This window comes from Callorhinus ursinus, unplaced genomic scaffold (genome assembly GCF_003265705.2).
Source record: "Callorhinus ursinus isolate GAN/ISIS: 27379988/994484 unplaced genomic scaffold, GSC_fseal_2.0 scaffold54, whole genome shotgun sequence".
Classification (NCBI taxonomy): Eukaryota; Metazoa; Chordata; class Mammalia; order Carnivora; family Otariidae; genus Callorhinus; species Callorhinus ursinus.
Genome location: NW_027397116.1, coordinates 5,828,201 through 5,845,650, shown reverse-complemented (window position 1 = coordinate 5,845,650; position 17,450 = coordinate 5,828,201). Strand labels below are relative to the sequence as shown.

At 48.6% G+C, this 17,450-nt stretch overlaps 1 protein-coding gene across 5 annotated transcripts in view; it reads left to right on the top strand.

The window, feature by feature from the left end:
- Positions 1-480: 480 nt before the first annotated feature.
- LOC112839268 (mitochondrial amidoxime reducing component 2-like) overlaps positions 481-17,450 on the top strand; it is a 32,466-nt gene continuing 15,496 nt past the window's right edge. For 4 of the 5 annotated variants that reach the window (XM_025892187.2, XM_025892188.2, XM_073884016.1 and 1 more), the window contains exons 1-4: positions 481-839; positions 7,620-7,793; positions 11,305-11,467; positions 12,430-12,570. In XM_025892187.2, coding sequence (XP_025747972.1) covers positions 568-839; positions 7,620-7,793; positions 11,305-11,467; positions 12,430-12,570 — 750 coding nt within the window. In that variant the 5' untranslated portion in view covers positions 481-567. The remainder of the gene's footprint in view (positions 840-7,619; positions 7,794-11,304; positions 11,468-12,429; positions 12,571-17,450) is intronic. The other variant, XM_025892191.2, reaches the window with a different exon arrangement.

Below are 17,450 nucleotides of genomic sequence, written 5' to 3'. Positions count from 1 at the left end.
AGCAGCGAGCTCTCCCAGGCAGGCGTTTTACTGGAGGTGTGTGTGTGGGGGGGGGGGGGGGGAGGGGGGGGGATAGGGGACGGGGCTGGGGTCATCCCGGGCACCCGGCCAGAAGCCACGCTGGCCTCGGCTCTTCTCTCAGTGCAGACGTTTCCACCGAGCGGCTTATGGGCCCCAAATGCTGCAAGTCTCAGAGAGATCGGCCAGGGCAAGTAGTTCCTACACGTTGTAACGCCTACCGTCCTGCCGCCCAGGAGCCGCTTTCCGGTTCGGCTCGGAGCGCGCGATCCGGCAGCCGGGGGGCCGCGTCCGGGACGGTGGCGGCGCAGGAGGAGGGCGCTAGCGCGGGGCCGGCTACCAACCCGGAGAAAGCGGGCGGTGAGGGGAGGGCTGGCCCGGGCCCTCTCCGCCCCACATCCGGTTACGGCGCGGCCGCGGGCCATCCGCGCTCGGGCCGCCGGGAGGGCAGGACCCGCCCCGAGCCGCCGCGCCTCCTCCCGCGCGCCGCCAGCCTTAAGCGCCTCCGCGCCCCCCGCCGCCCGCGCCCCCCGCCCCGCCCGCTCGGCCATGGGTGCCCCGGGCTCGTCGGCTCTGCGCAGCCTCGGCCTCCCCGCGCCGTCCCGGCCCGCCTGGCTCGGGGCGGCCGCGCTGGGACTGGCCGCCGTGGCGCTGGGGACGGTGGCCTGGCGCCGCGCGCGCTCCAGGCGGCGCCGGCGGCTGCAACAGGTGGGCACCGTGGCGCAGCTCTGGATCTACCCGGTCAAGTCGTGCAAGGGGGTGCCGGTGAGCGCGGCGGAGTGCACGGCCTTGGGGCTGCGCTGCGGCCACCTGCGGGACAGGTAGGGCCGGGCCGGGCCGCGGCTGCGCAGGACCTGCCCGGGACGGGGTGGGGCGGGGGCCGCTCGCGGGAAGGGATCTAGAGGTTTGCCTCTTGCGTTTCCTGGATTGTTGGTTGGATGCTTTGCCTTTGATCCTTTAGCTGGGAAGGTCAGTTCATGTCTGGTTCAGGTTTGGAAAATTAGGTAGGGGCAAACCCTACTTAAAACCTCTAGATGAGACTTTCCTCCTCTGTAGAAGGACGGGGTCTGACCTGGTTATCTTCAAGTCTCCTGCTAGTTCTAAACTTTCTGATTCTATCTTAGTCTACGGCACAGTAGTAGAAAATAAAATGCTGTGAGCACACGTGGGCAGAGAGCGGCAACGCTGAAAGCAAGTCTCGTTCGAGGACACTGGCTTTGGTCTTGCTGGAGTTTGCTCCTTCCACGTCTCTCTCCAGTCCTGGAGCAGGTGCCCAGGAGACTCGGGGTGAGGGGGGCGGAGACTTGATCCACTTTCATAAGTAATGAGCAGGGTGAAGTTTTGTGTTGGGAAGAGGGGATATCTGGGGCACTGCAAATGTAATATTTGCCATTAAGAGAATAGTGTGTCCCCTCTCCCCAGGAGCAGAGTGGTCCTTAATGAAGAATTCTGGGGAAAGTCTCTACCCACATAAGTCCCCGCATATGGAAATTCCATTCATCTCCCTCAGAAAAGAAAAGGTGTCCTGTCATTTAACTCATCCCAAAGGTCAGGCTACAGACATATATTCACGGACACAGAATTATGCAGCTGGATATCTGGAAGACTCACTTGATGGTGAAGAATGCAACATTCTAGAAAGAGTGAACAAGGAAGAACAGAATCCCCTTCTTTGGTTCGTTAGGGTTAAGATGCCTTCCTATCTGTCTGGGGTGGTTTTGTTGTGGTTCTTTGTATTCAGAGGGAGGGGACGTTTGCCAGGTGGTCATTCAAAGAATCTTCTAGCAGAGACTATCTGCTGCCCCGAGTTACTCCAGGACACATGTATTCACTCTTCTCAGCTGTCTTCTTTAAAAAATGTGGACTCTCACAGCTTTGAAAAACTTCAATTTGTTTTATTTTTTTTATTTTTATTTTTTTATTTTTTATTTTTTTTAAAGATTTTTTATAGTCGTGGGGGGGGGAGAGGGGGGGAGAGAGAGAGAGAGAGAGAGAGAGAAGCAGAGGGAGAAGCAGGCTCCCAAGGAGCAGGGAGCCCGATGCGGGGCTCGATCCCAGGACCTCGGGATCATGACCTGAGCCGAAGGCAGATGCTTAACCATCTGAGCCACCCAGGCGCCCAACTTCAATTTGTTTTAGAGAAATGTTGTGTATGCAGACCATGTAACTCTTGGGCATTTTCCATCCTCCGCTCCAGATATCTAATCCTGGACGGATTTTTGTGTTTTGTTTTTGCTTTTAGTAATCTCTGCCCCCAACGTGGGGCTAGAACTCAGGACCCTGACATCAAGGTCACATGCTCTACCAATTGAGCCAGCCAGGCGCCCCTAATCCCAGAGAGGTTTTTATTAGTTATTTATGTATGTATGTATGTATGTATTTATGTATGTATGTATGTATTTATTTAAATCTATACTTTATTCAGATTTTCTTGGTTTTCCCCTAATGTCCTTTTTCTATCCTGAGACCCTAACCAGGATACATTTGTAATTATATTTGGATGTTGTGACTCCTTGGGCTTCTCTAGACTATAATGCTTTCTCAAGCTTGTATTGTTTTTTGATGATCTTGAGAGTTTTGAGGAATCCTGAGTGGACATTTTGTAAAGTGTCCTTCAGTTTGGGTTTGTCTGATGTCTTCCTTATGGTTGACAGGGATTATGGGTTTTTAGGAAGAAGAGCACAGAAGTAAAGTTCCATTCTTCTTGTATCATATCAGGGGTACACAACTTATCAACAGAACTTTTTTTAAAGTTTTTATTTAAATTCCAGTTAGTTAACATACAGTGCAGTATTAGTTTCAGGCTTACAATACAGTGATTCAGCACTTCCATACAACACCCGGTGCTCATCATGACAAGTGCCCTCCTTAATCCCGATCACCTGTTTAACCCATCCCCCCCACACCCTCCCCTCTGGTGACTGTCAGTTCTCTATAGTTACGAGTCATTGTTTCTGAGAAACAAACTGAGGGTTCTAGAGGGGAGGGAGGTGGGGGGATAGGCTAGCCTGGTGATGGGTATTAAGGAGGGCACGTATTGAATGGAGCACTGGGTGTTATATACAAACAATGAATCACGGAACACTACATCAAAGAATAAATAGGAAAAAATATTAGGATTTTTAGGGAAAAAAAGAATTTAGAAAACAGACATGTATATAGAAAATTAAGATGTCATTTCAAATTAGATGTCTTTAAAAAAAGGGTGTATAGTGATATGTTACCCATTTCTTAAAATATTAAGTTAGATCTCTATTTCAAAACTTCAGATGGATTAAAAGCCTAAATGTAAAAAATAAAGCTATAAAATTAAAAAAAAAAAAGTCATTGTTTCTTGGGATGCCCGGGTGGCTCAGTTGGTTAGGTATCTGCCTTCGGCTCAGGTCATGATCCCAGGGTCCTGGGATCCAGCCCCGCATCGGGCTCCCCCTGCTCTGTGGGGAGCCTGCTTCTCCCTCTCCCTCTGCCTGCCACTCCGCCTTCCCTTGCTCTCTCTCTCTCTCTCTCTGTCAAATGAATAAATAAATTCTTAAAAAAAAGTCTTTCTTGATTTGTCTGTTTCTTTTTCCCTTTGCTCCTTTGTTTTGTTTCTTAAATCCCACCTATGAGTGAAATCATGTGGAATGTGTCTTCCTCTGAATGACTTATTTCAGGAGAGGAGTGAGTGACCAGAGGAACTGTAACATTTAATGAGCCACTGATTTTTAAAACTTGAATTTCCTGAGAGTCCCATCCCAGACTTATGGAATCAGAATCACCCAGAGTGAAGCCACCTTGTGTAGTATTAAAATCTCCCCAGGTCAGTCTGTTGCTATAATTAAAGGGTGGTATCTGGGGCCATTAAGAATGAGAAGAGCATGTTTAGAGCTTATTCAAGTATGAAGGATTAGAAAAGTCTTCCTACTGCTGGGAAAACTTTAGGCACAGGGGTACTGGACACCCTGCAAAAACCGGGAGAACCAAATTCTCATGGTGCACATCTAGAGAAAGTTACCTTGTGCTACTTCCTTCCCCACTTGAAGGATTGAAGTTATTTCTCAGAGAGATTTCCAGTTTTTTTTTTTAAAGATTTTATTTTTTTTATTTGAGAGAATGAGAGATAGAGAGCATGAGAGGGAAGAGGGTCAGAGGGGAAGCAGACTCCCTGCTGAGCAGGGAGCCCGATGTGGGACTCGATCCCAGGACTCCAGGATCATGACCTGAGCCGAAGGCAGTCGCTTAACCAACTGAGCCACCCAGGCGCCCAAGATTTCCAGTTCTTATCTGTGTCTCTTCTGATCATCTGAATGACTATTTTTCCACTTCTCATTGTCACTACTTTGCTGTGATTATTGCTTTTGTGGAAAGAAAGGATTTGTCCTTTGCTTTTCTGCTTCCATGGGTATCTTAAAATAAATGGAACTGTATCCACTAACCCTTGTTTTGAACACTAAATGCTTGGGATGGGGTGGTGGGGCATGGAGATTGGGAGGAGGCCGGGCAAGGCAGGGGGATGAACACGGATTCGGTGCCTCATGTGCCTCGGGCACTGAGCGGAATCCTGTCACATGGATGACCTTACACAAGCCTCAGCACCGTCCTGTGGGCTAGATGTTATCTCCACTCTGCAAGTAAAAAACAGCAGGATCAGAAAGGGTGAGTGTCTCACCCAAAGCAGTTATGTGCTGGAGGGGTGTGAACTCAGATCTCTGTGGGTACAGCAGTCATGCACTTTTTGTGAAGCCAGCGTGATTTAGAAGAGTGAGGACTGCACGGAGGATCAGGAGACCCACGCACAGTCATCTAAACTTTGAGCCTCATTTTTTTTCATTTACAAAAGAAAGGGCTTGGACTTGATGATCTCAGAGACCCTATTTCATCTAGGTCTTATTTATTAAAGGATAATTGAAACTCGGAAGCAAGCTAGAAAGAACTGTGCTAAATGACTGCTATTCTCTCAACTTAATAATGAAACTACAAACAGCCTGGAATGCAGGAAAAGGCCCCTTGGATTTAACTCCATGTCGAACCATTCTTTGGAACCATTCTAAGAAGCTGGGCTCTTTCTTCATAAGGGCTCTGTCCTCAGATTTCTAGAACTGTTTTGTCTAAAGCTCTTAACAAATTTGTGAATGTTTGGCTTGGGCACCCTGGACTTTGAGCTGGTTCAGAGTCCTCCTAGCAGAATGCTGCATCGCTTGATTGGCACAGAAGGTGGGAGGGTTGGCTGCCCTCCTTGACCTTGTAAATCCTGCTCTTCTTAGTGGGTCTATATTTGTCTCCATGGGTCCTAAATCTGCCCTAGCCCTTCCAAAGGCAGCCCTTGATGTTTTCTGCACCGACTATGATCTCCTGGAGAAATGAGTTCTCTAAGTTTATCATCCTGAGCACATTACCCTCTGGCTGTCTGTGGCAGGCTCCCTGCTCCCCTCTCCCCTTTTCAGGCTCCAGCACTTCTGCTTCCCAGACCAATTTCTGAGTTTAAACATGAGGTTTTCCAGCCGTCCTGGGCTCTGCTCCCCCCCCCCCGTGAGAGCCCCCCCCACCCCCGTGATCACTCGGAGCACTGTTTTTCTTTTGGAGGACCTGAGCCCCGGCCTCTGCACTGATTCGCACACCGCACACTCCTGCTTTAGGGGTAAAAGAAAGTTTGGGGACAACTTGGTCGTGAAAAATCCACACTCCAGACTGACTTTCTTTCAGATCTGGCAGAACAGAGGTAATTATTCATTCACTGGGCATCATTTGTATGCAAGAGATGACAAATGCCATGACCCCACTGGGCAAGGTAATGAGAGTGGTCGGGGTCTGTTATAGGCAGCAACTTTTTATCTTTTATTGGTGTCTCTGTCCTATCCCAGTGTTAGACCACCTGCAAGCTGCCACTTGACTTTCCACTTGTAGCAGCTAGCACAAAACGTCCAGCCCCCCTCCCCTTCTCGCTGTTAAGGCCCAGGGGTTAACCCCTATGCTATTAAACAGCAGACTGGAGCTCAGGGCAGGGCGTGTAAGCCCCAGTGAAGGGCTGAGGTGGAGGTGGATGGGGACAAGGAGACTCAGCCCAGGGAGGGACTCAAGGTCAGAAATAACATGCAGATTCCTTTTGGGACATGTGTCTGGCTGGGTGCAGATCTCTGAGGGAGTCCCGTTGGGTACTAGGGCATTTTGGAAGTGTAGGGTGCAGGCTTTGGGAGGATGAAGCAGAGCAGGGTCATCCGGAACTCTGTACCCAGGGATGAGGCTGAAAATAGGAACAGGGCCCAGCCCCGAGGGAATGGGGCAGTAACAAAGTTACAGGAATGCCCTTGGTCACAGAACCCCGTAGGCGAGCAGGCCAGACAACCCTGGGAGGCAAAGGTGGCTTCTCAGAGAGATGGGGGCCTGCCACTGCCCAGCATCACCAGCCCTGGGGTGGGAAAAACCAAGACGATGCCCGAGGTGCCTTTGTACTGCCATACCTGCACCGCTGTCCCCTGACACCAACACACCTACGGGTTAGCGGGCCCGGTGGCAGGGACGGGACACCTCCCAGGGTATGGTGAAGGCCGAGACAGAGCTGCCTGTCCTCTGGAATCAGACAGCCTCATCAGCTTAGGGCAGGCGTTCCCACCTGGTTCCAGTCGTAGTTGGCAACTTCTCCCCTAGAGGAGGCGCCCCTCCTTCAGGAAGGGCCTGCGGTCGGTCCCTTCCATCCTGCTCCCGTTTGGGAAGCCCGGGCTTTCGGCAGCTTCTCGTAAGCCAATGCCTGCAGGCTTTGTCACGCGCTGCTCGTGTCCTGTCTCAGATGGTGGCATCGAAACTTACTTTCTCCAGGGGGAACAGCGCTTTTTAAATACCTTTTAGTCGTCAAATCATGCTACGCTCCGCTGTAGATAAAAGCGTAACCGACCTACCCCGGCCAGGCTCCTTCCCCTTCCCGGGAAAGCTCAGCCCTTCTCCCCTCGGGATAGGATGCAGCGTGACAGCCCAGCCTGGAACAGCGGGCTCTCTAGAAATAAGCGGAGTTCTGATCTAACTCATGGTGTGTGGGCATCTTCGTTCTCTGAGTCAGAGCATGCGCACGAAGAGGGGAGGCTGTGTCGGGGTCTCCTGATGTCAGACCTGCGAGCCACAGCAGGTTAGATGGAGTGGAGGCCTGTTCGCATCCTCCGGCCTCCCGAACATCACAAGACCCCGTCCAGGGTTCTAGTGCACTTGGGCCGGGAGTTCGGGCCCCATCTTGTTCCACAGCAAAAAGACCTGGAAGACGTTTTGCTGTGGGTTTAACAGGCGCGGGGAAATTTCTGACCGCAACAAAGCCGCACACTAAGCATCAGGATTCCCTAAGCAGCGAGGGAAGGTCCTTTAAGCCAGCCTCATTTTCTGCATTTTCGGAACTGGGGATTTTCATACATTGGCCAGATGTTTTCTCCGAGGGCTGTTTCTTCCAAAGAAGCTGCTTTTAGGGGCACCAACTTTTGGATCTGAAGAATTTGACCAGATCGAGGTAATTGTCTAGAAAAATATTGTTGGATCCCGAGTCTGGGCAGAGGAGAGGGTCTGATGAAATAGGAAGCTAGAGGGAAGCCTTTGAGAGGGTGGAAGAGGCTTTTCTGAGCATGTTCGTGTTTGTTCCTCGGCAGGTTTTGGCTGGTGATTAAGGAAGATGGACACATGGTCACCGCCCGGCAGGAGCCTCGCCTGGTGCTGGTGTCCATCACCTGTGAGGGTGACCGCCTGATCCTCAGGGCTCCGGGCATGGGCCAGCTGGCTTTGCCGAGCAAGCTGCCTTTCTCAAACAAGCTCCGTGATTGCAGGTGCTCTGCTTGGGGCCCCTGGGGACCTGACGTGATTTTCCTGTAGGCTTCTCCCTGCACCTGTCTTGCTCCAGTGTGTATAGTAGGTGATGTGTTTGGTAAAGGAAGTAATTCAGAGAAGTCTGGCCAGGGCTGGGATCGATCCAGTGGTGGGGGGTGAGTGGGTGAGGCAGAGTACTGTTTTAAGGGTCCCTGGGATTTGTTTTACTCAGGTATGGTTAAGGCATGCAGAGGGGCAAATGACCGTGATGAAGAAAGACGGACGTTTTCTATATTCACGGGTCCCTGGGAACAGGAGGCTTGGCGTGTCATGTGGGGCCACACAGAGGAGCAGCAGGGGTGGGCTGGGGTGGGGTGCGGGGTTGGGGAGACGTGGAGGGGGGAACGAGAGCCTTTTTTTTTTAAAGATTTTATTAGAGAGAGAGAGACCGTGCACATGAGCAGTGAGGGAGGGGCAGAGGGAAAGGGAGAAGCAGACTCCCTGCTGAGTTGAGCAGGAAGCCCGATGGAGGCTCAATCCCAGGACCCCAAGATAATGACCTGAGCCGAAGGCAAATGCTTAACTGACTGAACCACCCAGGTGCCCCTACAAGAGCCTTTATTGTGGTTTCCACAGGAAGTCCCAGGCAGGGCGGTTAAACAGCTTCAGGGTTGGCTAGTTTGAGTAATTTCAGTGGGCTCTGGGGCATAGAGGCTGTCTCTGGGTGCCTGGTACCTGGCCCTGGGCGATTAGGGCCGGGGACAGTGGCCTGGCATGACAGAGCCCAGAGAGGAGGTGGCGGAGGGTGGGGGCTCTGGACTGGTTGTCGTGCTGTCTAAAGGTGTGTGGTTTCCTACCTGTAGGAATTGATTAGCCCTGGGAGGGGCAGTTCCTTCCACATCAGCAAGGCCCCAGGATGCCAAAGCATCAAGAATACAGGAAACGCAAAAGCATGATTAATACCTATAGAGAGAGGGGGTGCCAAGGGCCAATCTTTAGTTTGTCTCTGTTTATTCAAGTTGGATGGACTTCTATTCAGCATTGCCAGCCCCCCAAGCCAGGCAGACAAGGCAGTTAGTGGAGACTACCAGCCATATCTCAGGGTTGTGTGAGAAGGCCCTAGAACTTTTCAAGGTGACTGCAGCCTCTCAGGTCTCTGGCCCAAGGCAGATTTAGGAGATTCCCACCTCTGGCCTGGATATGCCTCAGTCCTGGGCTTCCTTTCAGTCTGTAGGACCCCTGCAGGGCCGTCAAATTCTATGGCTCCCTGGGGGTCTTGTCCTGTGCTATGGGGAAGTCCTAGAGGCCTGGGTACCTGTCTTGGGGTGCTCTGGATCCCTCTGTAACACCTGAGCATTCTCAGCTTGTGGAGATTGGAGTTGTCCGCTGGTCCCAAGGCTCAGAGGAAGGCCACAGATTGTTCCCTGTGTCCTGATTGCATGCTTTTTCAAGCAGAGTGTCTGAGCTGAAATCCGTCATTCAAGGTTCTGAAATTTCAAAAGCCTGAAATAATAATTCATCGAATATAATATTTTAGCTAATTATCTCCTCAAGCTCATGAGGTGGATATCATTAATTCTACTTCACACCAGGAAAACAGGACTCGTATCATGTCATGCAAGGCCGAGCTGGGATTTGAACCCTCCTGCCTCCCAGTGTTCGCTCTTAATGCCTTTGCGCAGGGAGAGGAAAAGCTTTGCTGTATAGGATTTGATTAATATTTATTCTTTGAGAACTTTACAGCAAAACTGAATTTTCTTTGTAAAAATCCATTCAAAGGGGCGCCTAGGGGGCTCAGTCAGTTAAGTGTGGGACTCTTGGTTTCCGCTCAGGTCGTGGTCTCAGGGTGGCATTGGGCTCTGTGCTCAGCGGGAGTTTGCTTCTCTCCCTCTCCCTCTGCCCCCCTCTCTCTCTCAAAATAAATCAATAAATCTTTAAAAAAAATCCATTCCAGGCTTTATGTCTTAAGTATCTTAAATTTTAAACAAAATTTTACTTTTTATGCTTAGTAATTATCAAAATTTATAACTCATTTTGTTGTGACCCATTGTACACAAATAAAAATTGTCATGATAACTCAGTCCTGAAAAAATTTCTTCTCCTTTAGAGCCTTAAGAAACAGAAAATTTAATTGGTTAAAAACTGATCAATAACCATAAAATTATGTAAGAGAAATAACGTGTACATCTGTATTCGAGAATAAAAAGAGGAATGACATAAAAGTGTGGGCTATTAAAGTAGACCTTAACCGTAACCATATATTTTATTTATTTTTATTTTTTCATTTTCTAAAGATTTTATTTATTTATTTGAGTGAGAGAGAGAGAGACCATGAGTGGGGGGAAGAGCAGAGGGAGAAGGAGAAGCAGACACCCTGATGAGCGGGGAGCCTGATGTGGGCCTTGATCCCAGGACCCTGAGATCATGACCTGAGCTGAAGTCAGATGCTTAACCCACTGAGCCATCCAGGCACCTTTTAACCATATATTTTATTTTATTTTTATTTATTTACTTTTTAAAAGATTTTATTTATTTGAGAGAGTGAGAGAGAGAGCATGAGCATGGGGAGGAACAGAGGGAGAGGGAGAAGCAGACTCCCTGCTGGGCAGGCAGCCCAATGTGGGGCTCGATCCCAGGATCCCGGGATCATGAGCTGAGCTGAAGGCAGACGCTTAACCGACTGAGCCACGCAGGTGCCCCTTAACCATATATTTTAAGAAATGAAGAGGAGTGGGTGTCAAACCACCATGGCATTTAGATTCCATTGCATACTTAAAAAAGTATAATTTTATATATTTGTATATTAACATACATAATATACTTTATAATTATATTTTAAATGTTAATATTTATAATTCAATGGAAATTATATCTTTTACAATAAATTAAACTTATGATAAAAATAGTTTACATGTCAACTTGCCATTCTGTGAGGGGTACATAGCTTTTAAACATTTTTTTTAGTGGTATTCAAGCAGAAAGACTGCTGTGTTATCTAACTGACTCTGTGCCTACCTTGTGGGTAGCTACCATACTACACTGTCCAGTTTACAACCGGAGACACAAGGTCAGGGGAGTTCAGTGGTTTGTATAAGGTCACAGTCTTTATAGAGAATGGTGGAGTTCCAGTTTGAACCAGTTCTGCCAGACTCCAAGCTTAGGCTGCGTTGACCACACCATAGTCCCTGTCCCCTTCGAAAAGTATCGTGAATCCTTGCTACTCAAAGTGTGGTCTGCAGACCAGCAGCTTGGGCATCCTGGAGCTTGTCAGGCAGGCAGAATCTCAGGCTCCAACCAGACCTTCTGAAGCAGAGTCTGCATTTGCAGGCATGTTAGGGGTTGAGAAGCTCTTCCCTGGAACGTTCTACTGCCTCCCTTCTGTTTCTGTCCGGCTTTGGCCCTTGGCCCGAAGACCACTTCCTGGCGCTCCGGGATAGTCAGGTCCCAGCGGTCTAGCTGTCCTGTCTTTGTCCCGTCTCTCAGCGTGTTGAGGCAGGACAGTAACTTGGCGCTCTCTTGTGACCCTTCCAGGCTCTTTGGTATGGACATCGAGGGCAGGGACTGTGGCGACCAGGCAGCTCAGTGGTTCACCAGCTTCTTGAAAACAGAGGCTTTCAGGCTGGTTCAGTTTGAGAAGCACATGAAGGGAAGACCATCGAGGGAAATTTTCTCTACTTCAGTACCGAATTACCAGGTGTGCTTCCAGAGAGCTGCCCTTCACTTCTGCCAATCACCCCTCTGTCTCCAGCTTCCTTCCTGACCCACAAAGGAGGTCCCCAGTTAGGAGAGTGTAGGAACGGCCCAGGTGAGGGGGTTTGAGGGCACGTCCCGGGCAGGTGTTGGGGATGGAGAGGGAAGTGGCTCGGAGTGGAGCAGGCTCTCCAGCATGCGTGGAGGATAGATCGTGTCTGGACTGTGGAGGGAGAGGCCCGGGGTGACCCCCAGTGAGATGGGGACTCAGGAGACACTCACGTTGGGAAGTGAGAAGTTCATTTGGGACTGAACCAAGGCTCTTAAAATTACCGAAGCTGACTTTCTCCTGGGGCTTCCTTGGCCATCAGGCTGATTTGGCTATTTCAGGCACCAAAAAGTCACCTTCTCAGGAAGACCGCCCTGTGGGGCAGCTACAGCGCAAAGCCTTCGATTCTGCAGCGAGTTAGGGTTTAAAATGCCAGCACCTCCCTGAACCACAAGCTGTTTGAACGCAGGGATTTTCACACTGCCTTTTGCCCACCTAGAACAGTGCCTGGTACAGAGTAGGTGCTTCATACATAGAGTGAACGGGTGCCATGTGGAGAAATTGGGACCAGAGCATAGCTGATTGGCATCAGGTCCTTCCCCTGTGTGACAATGATGTTGTGGGAAGGGGGTCAGGGCTGGGCGCTGGACTGAGGCCCAGGGAGAGTCCCAGAAAGTGATGTTGGCCCTCAGCCCTCGCTGCTGTCTTTTCCGAGTGGCGGGAGAGCCCCTGCGAGGCTCAGCGGCAGGAACCGGCCCAGCCCTGACTTGGCCGGATGCAAGACCACCGTGTCCCCTCCCCTCCCCGAACACCACTGGCCCTCCCTGCACAACTCTTCTGGCCTTTGCTTCGCTTTCAGCTGGGCTAGGGCATTTCACGGGGCAGGGAGGCCTGAGGGTGCCATGTCCCTGGCACAGGTGGCCTACCCAGACTGCTGCCCCATCATGATCCTCTCGGAAGCCTCCCTGGCGGATCTGAATACCAGGCTGGAGAAGAAAGTGAAAATGGACCAGTTCAGACCCAATATCGTGGTGACAGGCTGCGATGCTTTCGAGGAGGTAAGAGGTTCACCGCTTTTGTGCATGAAGCTCAGATGTGCTGTTCAAGATGCCCACAGGATGGTTGTCCCCTTTACCTAGCCCCAGCTCAGACCCTCCATGGTCAGCTGTGAGGGAGACTCTCCTCCCCCAAGCGTCACCTTAATCTGATAGAGCCGGCCACTTACTGCTACCCCTGTCACCCTGGCCTCAGGAGGACGCCACTCACCCGTTCATGCGTGGGCCCCAAAGCAAGCAGTCAGAACTCCAAACTAGATCGAGTCAGGAACTAGACAAGAATGTATCCTTATGGCTCAGAGATAACTAAAGGGAAATGAAGATGAAGAGAACAGCCAGGAGTGCTCAAGGATTTGAGACTCCTGGAAGGCCCAGACCCTAAAGCGGAGGCCGAGAGGATACAGGAGATCTGCCTGTGAACAGGGCCCTCGGGAGGGTCCACGCTGTGGCCGAGTTCTGTCCCAGAGGACCCACATGCTCTCCTGTGTGGCTGATGGCAGGAATTTCTACCCTCTCCAGCCACAGCCCTTTGTAGCCCTAATAGGACACCCACATCAAAACCCAGTTGTCCTGCGATCTGTACAGAAATACGCAACTGGGTGTTGCTTTGTGCTGAGAGAACATCGAGAGTCCTGTTAAACATTGGTGGTGGGCTAAACTTTATGAGCCTGGAAGTGACCAAGGCAAATCCATTCATTGCATGTTTACTGGGCACCAGACACAGAACTAATGTATTACTTCATACAAATTATTCTATTTGATCCCGATGACAACCCTATGAAGTCTGTGTTACCGTCTCCTTTTGATAAGGAAATTGAAGCTGAGGGACCTTACGCACTTGTTGGACATGTGATTGGCAGTTCTGGGATTAGAACCTCAGACTTGCACCTCTGGCTCCTGAGGGGGTGAGGGCATGCTTCCAATTTAGAAATCCCAAGTAGCTAACTCTTGAGGGGAGAAGCTCTCCATTCTTTGCTCCCCTGGGTGGCCACCTTTCCTTTTGTGTGAGTAAAATGTGCCCTTATTTGCTGATAAGTGTCGTCCTTTAGAATAAACCTTTGCACAGGCACCTGGGTGGCTCAGTCAGTTAAGCATCAGACTCTTGGTTTCAGCTCAGGTCGTGACCTTGGGGTCGTGGAATTGAGCCCAGTGTGCCGGTGTCTATGGAGGAGGCAGCACCGGAAGGGGCCCCGACGTTCTGGGGCAGTCAGCACCTTGAGGGAAGAGACTTGATTTTTCTCCCCAGGAATAAATCCCAGATTTGGTGGGACTTAATACAGTGTGGGGAGGCCTCCTTCAGAAAAGACAATAACGCAGGTGCAGGGCCTAGAAGGGCTCAGGTGCCAGAGAGGGGACTAGCCTGCCCATCCCCCCGCCCCTCCCCACCCCTGTGGTCTACTGGTGTGCATAAGCATGGAATCCTTAGATGCTTGCTAAACACAAATAAAATCGGTGCTCGATGTTGTTGATGCAAGTGGCTGAGATTTGGATTAGAAATTAGTCCATGAAGCAAAAACACCTTCACAGGAATCCTGTAATTGCTCCACTATTTTCTGAGAAATTTTCTTTTAGGGAATACAATTTTTCTTGATTTGTCTCCACTGAAGGTCCTAATTTTAGTAAGATTTTGAGCCAAGAGGAATAAGAAGAAAAGCTATTCCGTAGCCAGATCCCTGTCGAAAGAATTTTTGCTTTCTTGGAATTTGCCAGCTAAGAGTTTTTGCTCTCCTGTAACTTGTCAAAGTAAACCTAAGGCTAAAACCTCACATTAGTGAGGCATTGGCATTGGCATTGTTCATTTAGGCAATTTGAGTGGGTGGAGTCTTTTTTTGTTTTGTTTTGTTTTTTAATTAAAAAAATGTTCAGTCATCTTGAGCTCTGTGTTTTAATTCCTGCATCACGATGGGCTTACTGAAATAGTAACATAAGTAAGGCAGAATACTCTTATTTTTCCAGAAAAGTCCTCTGGTTGTATACTTTAAAAAAAAAAAATCCTTTGTATAAAATGATGCTGATGTTGCATCAATTTATCCTCCCTGATATTAGGAAGGCCAATAGTTAGGGGCCTGATGTATTAACCTGTCTACCAGGCACTGTTGTACAACTATAACCTTTTCAATTAGTGGGACTCTATTAAATATTGATGTAAAATGTGAATGTATGTAAATATTTAGTAGACCAACTAATAATAAAAAAATAGCATATCTAAGCATGGTGCAGAGTCTGGCCATTTTTTTTATTGCAAAAATATAGAGCAATAGTAGAATGCATTGTGCAACATTTGCTCTTCATGACCCAAAGTACTTGGTACTTTTTCCATGTAACTCAGAATGTTAAGCAAGTTTTTAAAGGTGGCTTCCCTTGGGCCAGTGTAGTGTGTGTGCATTTGGGGAATGCAGAGCAGTGGAGTTTAAAAATAATACAGTTGACCAATGCTTCTTGTCTGTGTGCTTGGCCATTGCAGGAGTCAGGGATCAGGTGTTTCCCGAACTTTGCTCACTTTCCTGGTATGCAGGACTTTTTTGTCTTGACTTTTTTTTTTTTTTTGGACTATCTTGTTTGTATCATTTCTCACTCTGCAGTATGAAAGAACTGTGGAGAAGCTTGCAGAAAACCTTGGGTGTGTTATTTGTCACTCAGGAAGTGATCCTTCAAGAAGCTTCTAGAGAGGGTAGATCTTAAAGCCAGGCAGCTGTGGTTGGACTCCCAGGCCCCTCACTGGCTGTGTGCACTGGGTCCTCTCAGTCCGATCCTTTGCAGCTGTTGAGAAAGAAATGTTTTGCAAACCATTATGACCAAACTCTCAGTCCCCCAAATCGGAGTGGGGTCGAGTTTGGATTTTACTTGGGAGCATACATGCGTACATTAGAAGTCTCTGTCCTGGAATAAGAACATCATCTCTGCCCGGGCTTCAGGGATTTCTGAAGAAGCAATGCCAACGACAGCATATAAAACAATAACAAAGTAACAGTAACAGCCAAAGCTCCCAGTTGTCAAATGTGCATTATGTCCCAGGCACTGTGCCAGGCATTTTGGTGCAGGATCTGACTTCATCTTTCTCCTTAACCTTTCCAAACTGCAGGTCATAACCCATTATTGGGTTAGAATTTTAGTTCTATGGGTCCTGACCAGCACTACAAAAACCAAAAACAGAAACAAAAAACAAAAAAGCAAACTAGAATAAAAGGTATCAGAGTTATATACATAAAAGGTATGTAGTAAGGTGAAGACTTGTTCTGTGGGCTCCTGGGGCTGCAGCAGTCCTCGGCATCCTCCGTGCTCAGTGAAGTCACCATCTGTCACCATATGGCATTATGACCATCTTTTTTTTTTTTTTTTTAACGATTTTATTTATTTGAGAGAGAGAGAGAGAGAAAGAGTATGAGTAGGGGGAGCAGCAGAGGCAGAGGGAGAAGCAGACTGCCCGCTGAGCAGGGAGCCTGATGTGGGGCTCGATCCCAGGACCCTGGGATCTTGACCTGAGCGGAAGACAGATGCTTAACCAACTGAGCCACCCAGGCGTCCCTAAAAGTAATTTTTTAAAGTACCACTTCCTTTGTGTAAAGAAAAACTTGAAGGAATAAAAATCCTTCCCCATCCTACCATCAAAAAGTAGCCTATGATAACATTTTATTGTGTTTCCAATATTATTTATGTGATATTGTACAAGTAGTATTGAATTCCCCCATTTTCACTTAATGGTAGATGGCTCACAGCTCTGTCTTTACAAATTCTTCGTTAGCATAGTTTTTGTGGTTCCATATTAGTCCATCTTTGAACTCTGCCGTCACTTAGCCATTCCCTTATAATTGAGCATGTAGGCTGTCTTCTGTTTTCCCTTACATAAATAATGAACAGCTTTGTAAAACAGTCTTTATCTGCATTTCTCAACTTATTCTTAAGAAATGCAAAGTCAGAATTTTGTGGGCTTTTCATGTATATTGCCAAATGGATTTGCAGAAACCTCATGCCAATTTATGTTCCCACAAGTTGAGCAGAAATGCGCCCTTTGTCTAGTCCTTGGCCAGCACTGATGCCTTGCATCTTTACTAAATCCAGTAAGTGAAAAGTCCTGTCTCCTGTAAATTGGTAATTCTTAGTGTAAGGAATCTTGTGTTACTCAGTCTGTGAAGGAAGTTTGGCCTTGAGGCAGAGTTTTACTTCAGCTAAGGAAACTTAATTTCAATGTATAAAGTGAAAGTTTATATACTGGCCAAGGTTCTAGAACACTCATGCTTGCAACAGACGTTTATTGAGAGTTTGCTGGGTCCTAATCTCTGAGATAGGTGCTAAACTTACAGAAATGAATTCACTGTCTGCCTGCAAGGGCCTGAGGGTGAAGCAGGTTTGAGGGCTCAGTAGCTGGAGGGTTGAGAGACGTAACCTCACTCATGGGAGCCCAGAGAAAGGAACGCTTAGCACAGGGTATGTATGTGTTTGTGGGAAGAATGCCACAGGGTTTGTTGAAACAGAGAGCATTTAAATTTTGGAATAGGGATTAAAGAATAGTGTTTTGCATGTATATCTTAAAAACAGAAAAACAATTTTTGGCTTTGAGATAGTTGAACTGTGTGGTGTAATGGGAAATACATATTTGGCACTTGTCCCCTATTACAGCCCCTAAAACCCTTGGAATTTCCTGAGTGATAGGAGTACTTTCTATTATTAACAGACTCCTATCAATCATACCTGAGTTATGCTAATGAGGTGAGTGGTAGGGGTGGGGGGTAAGTAGGTTCAGGTTGGAAGTAGGTCACCAGTAAGACCAAGCCTTGACTGGAAATTTGGAACTTTCAGCCCCTCCCCCCAGGCCTCCAGGGAGGGGAGAGGGGCTGGAGGTTGAATTCAATTGCAAATAGACAGTGATGTGATCATCCTGCCTA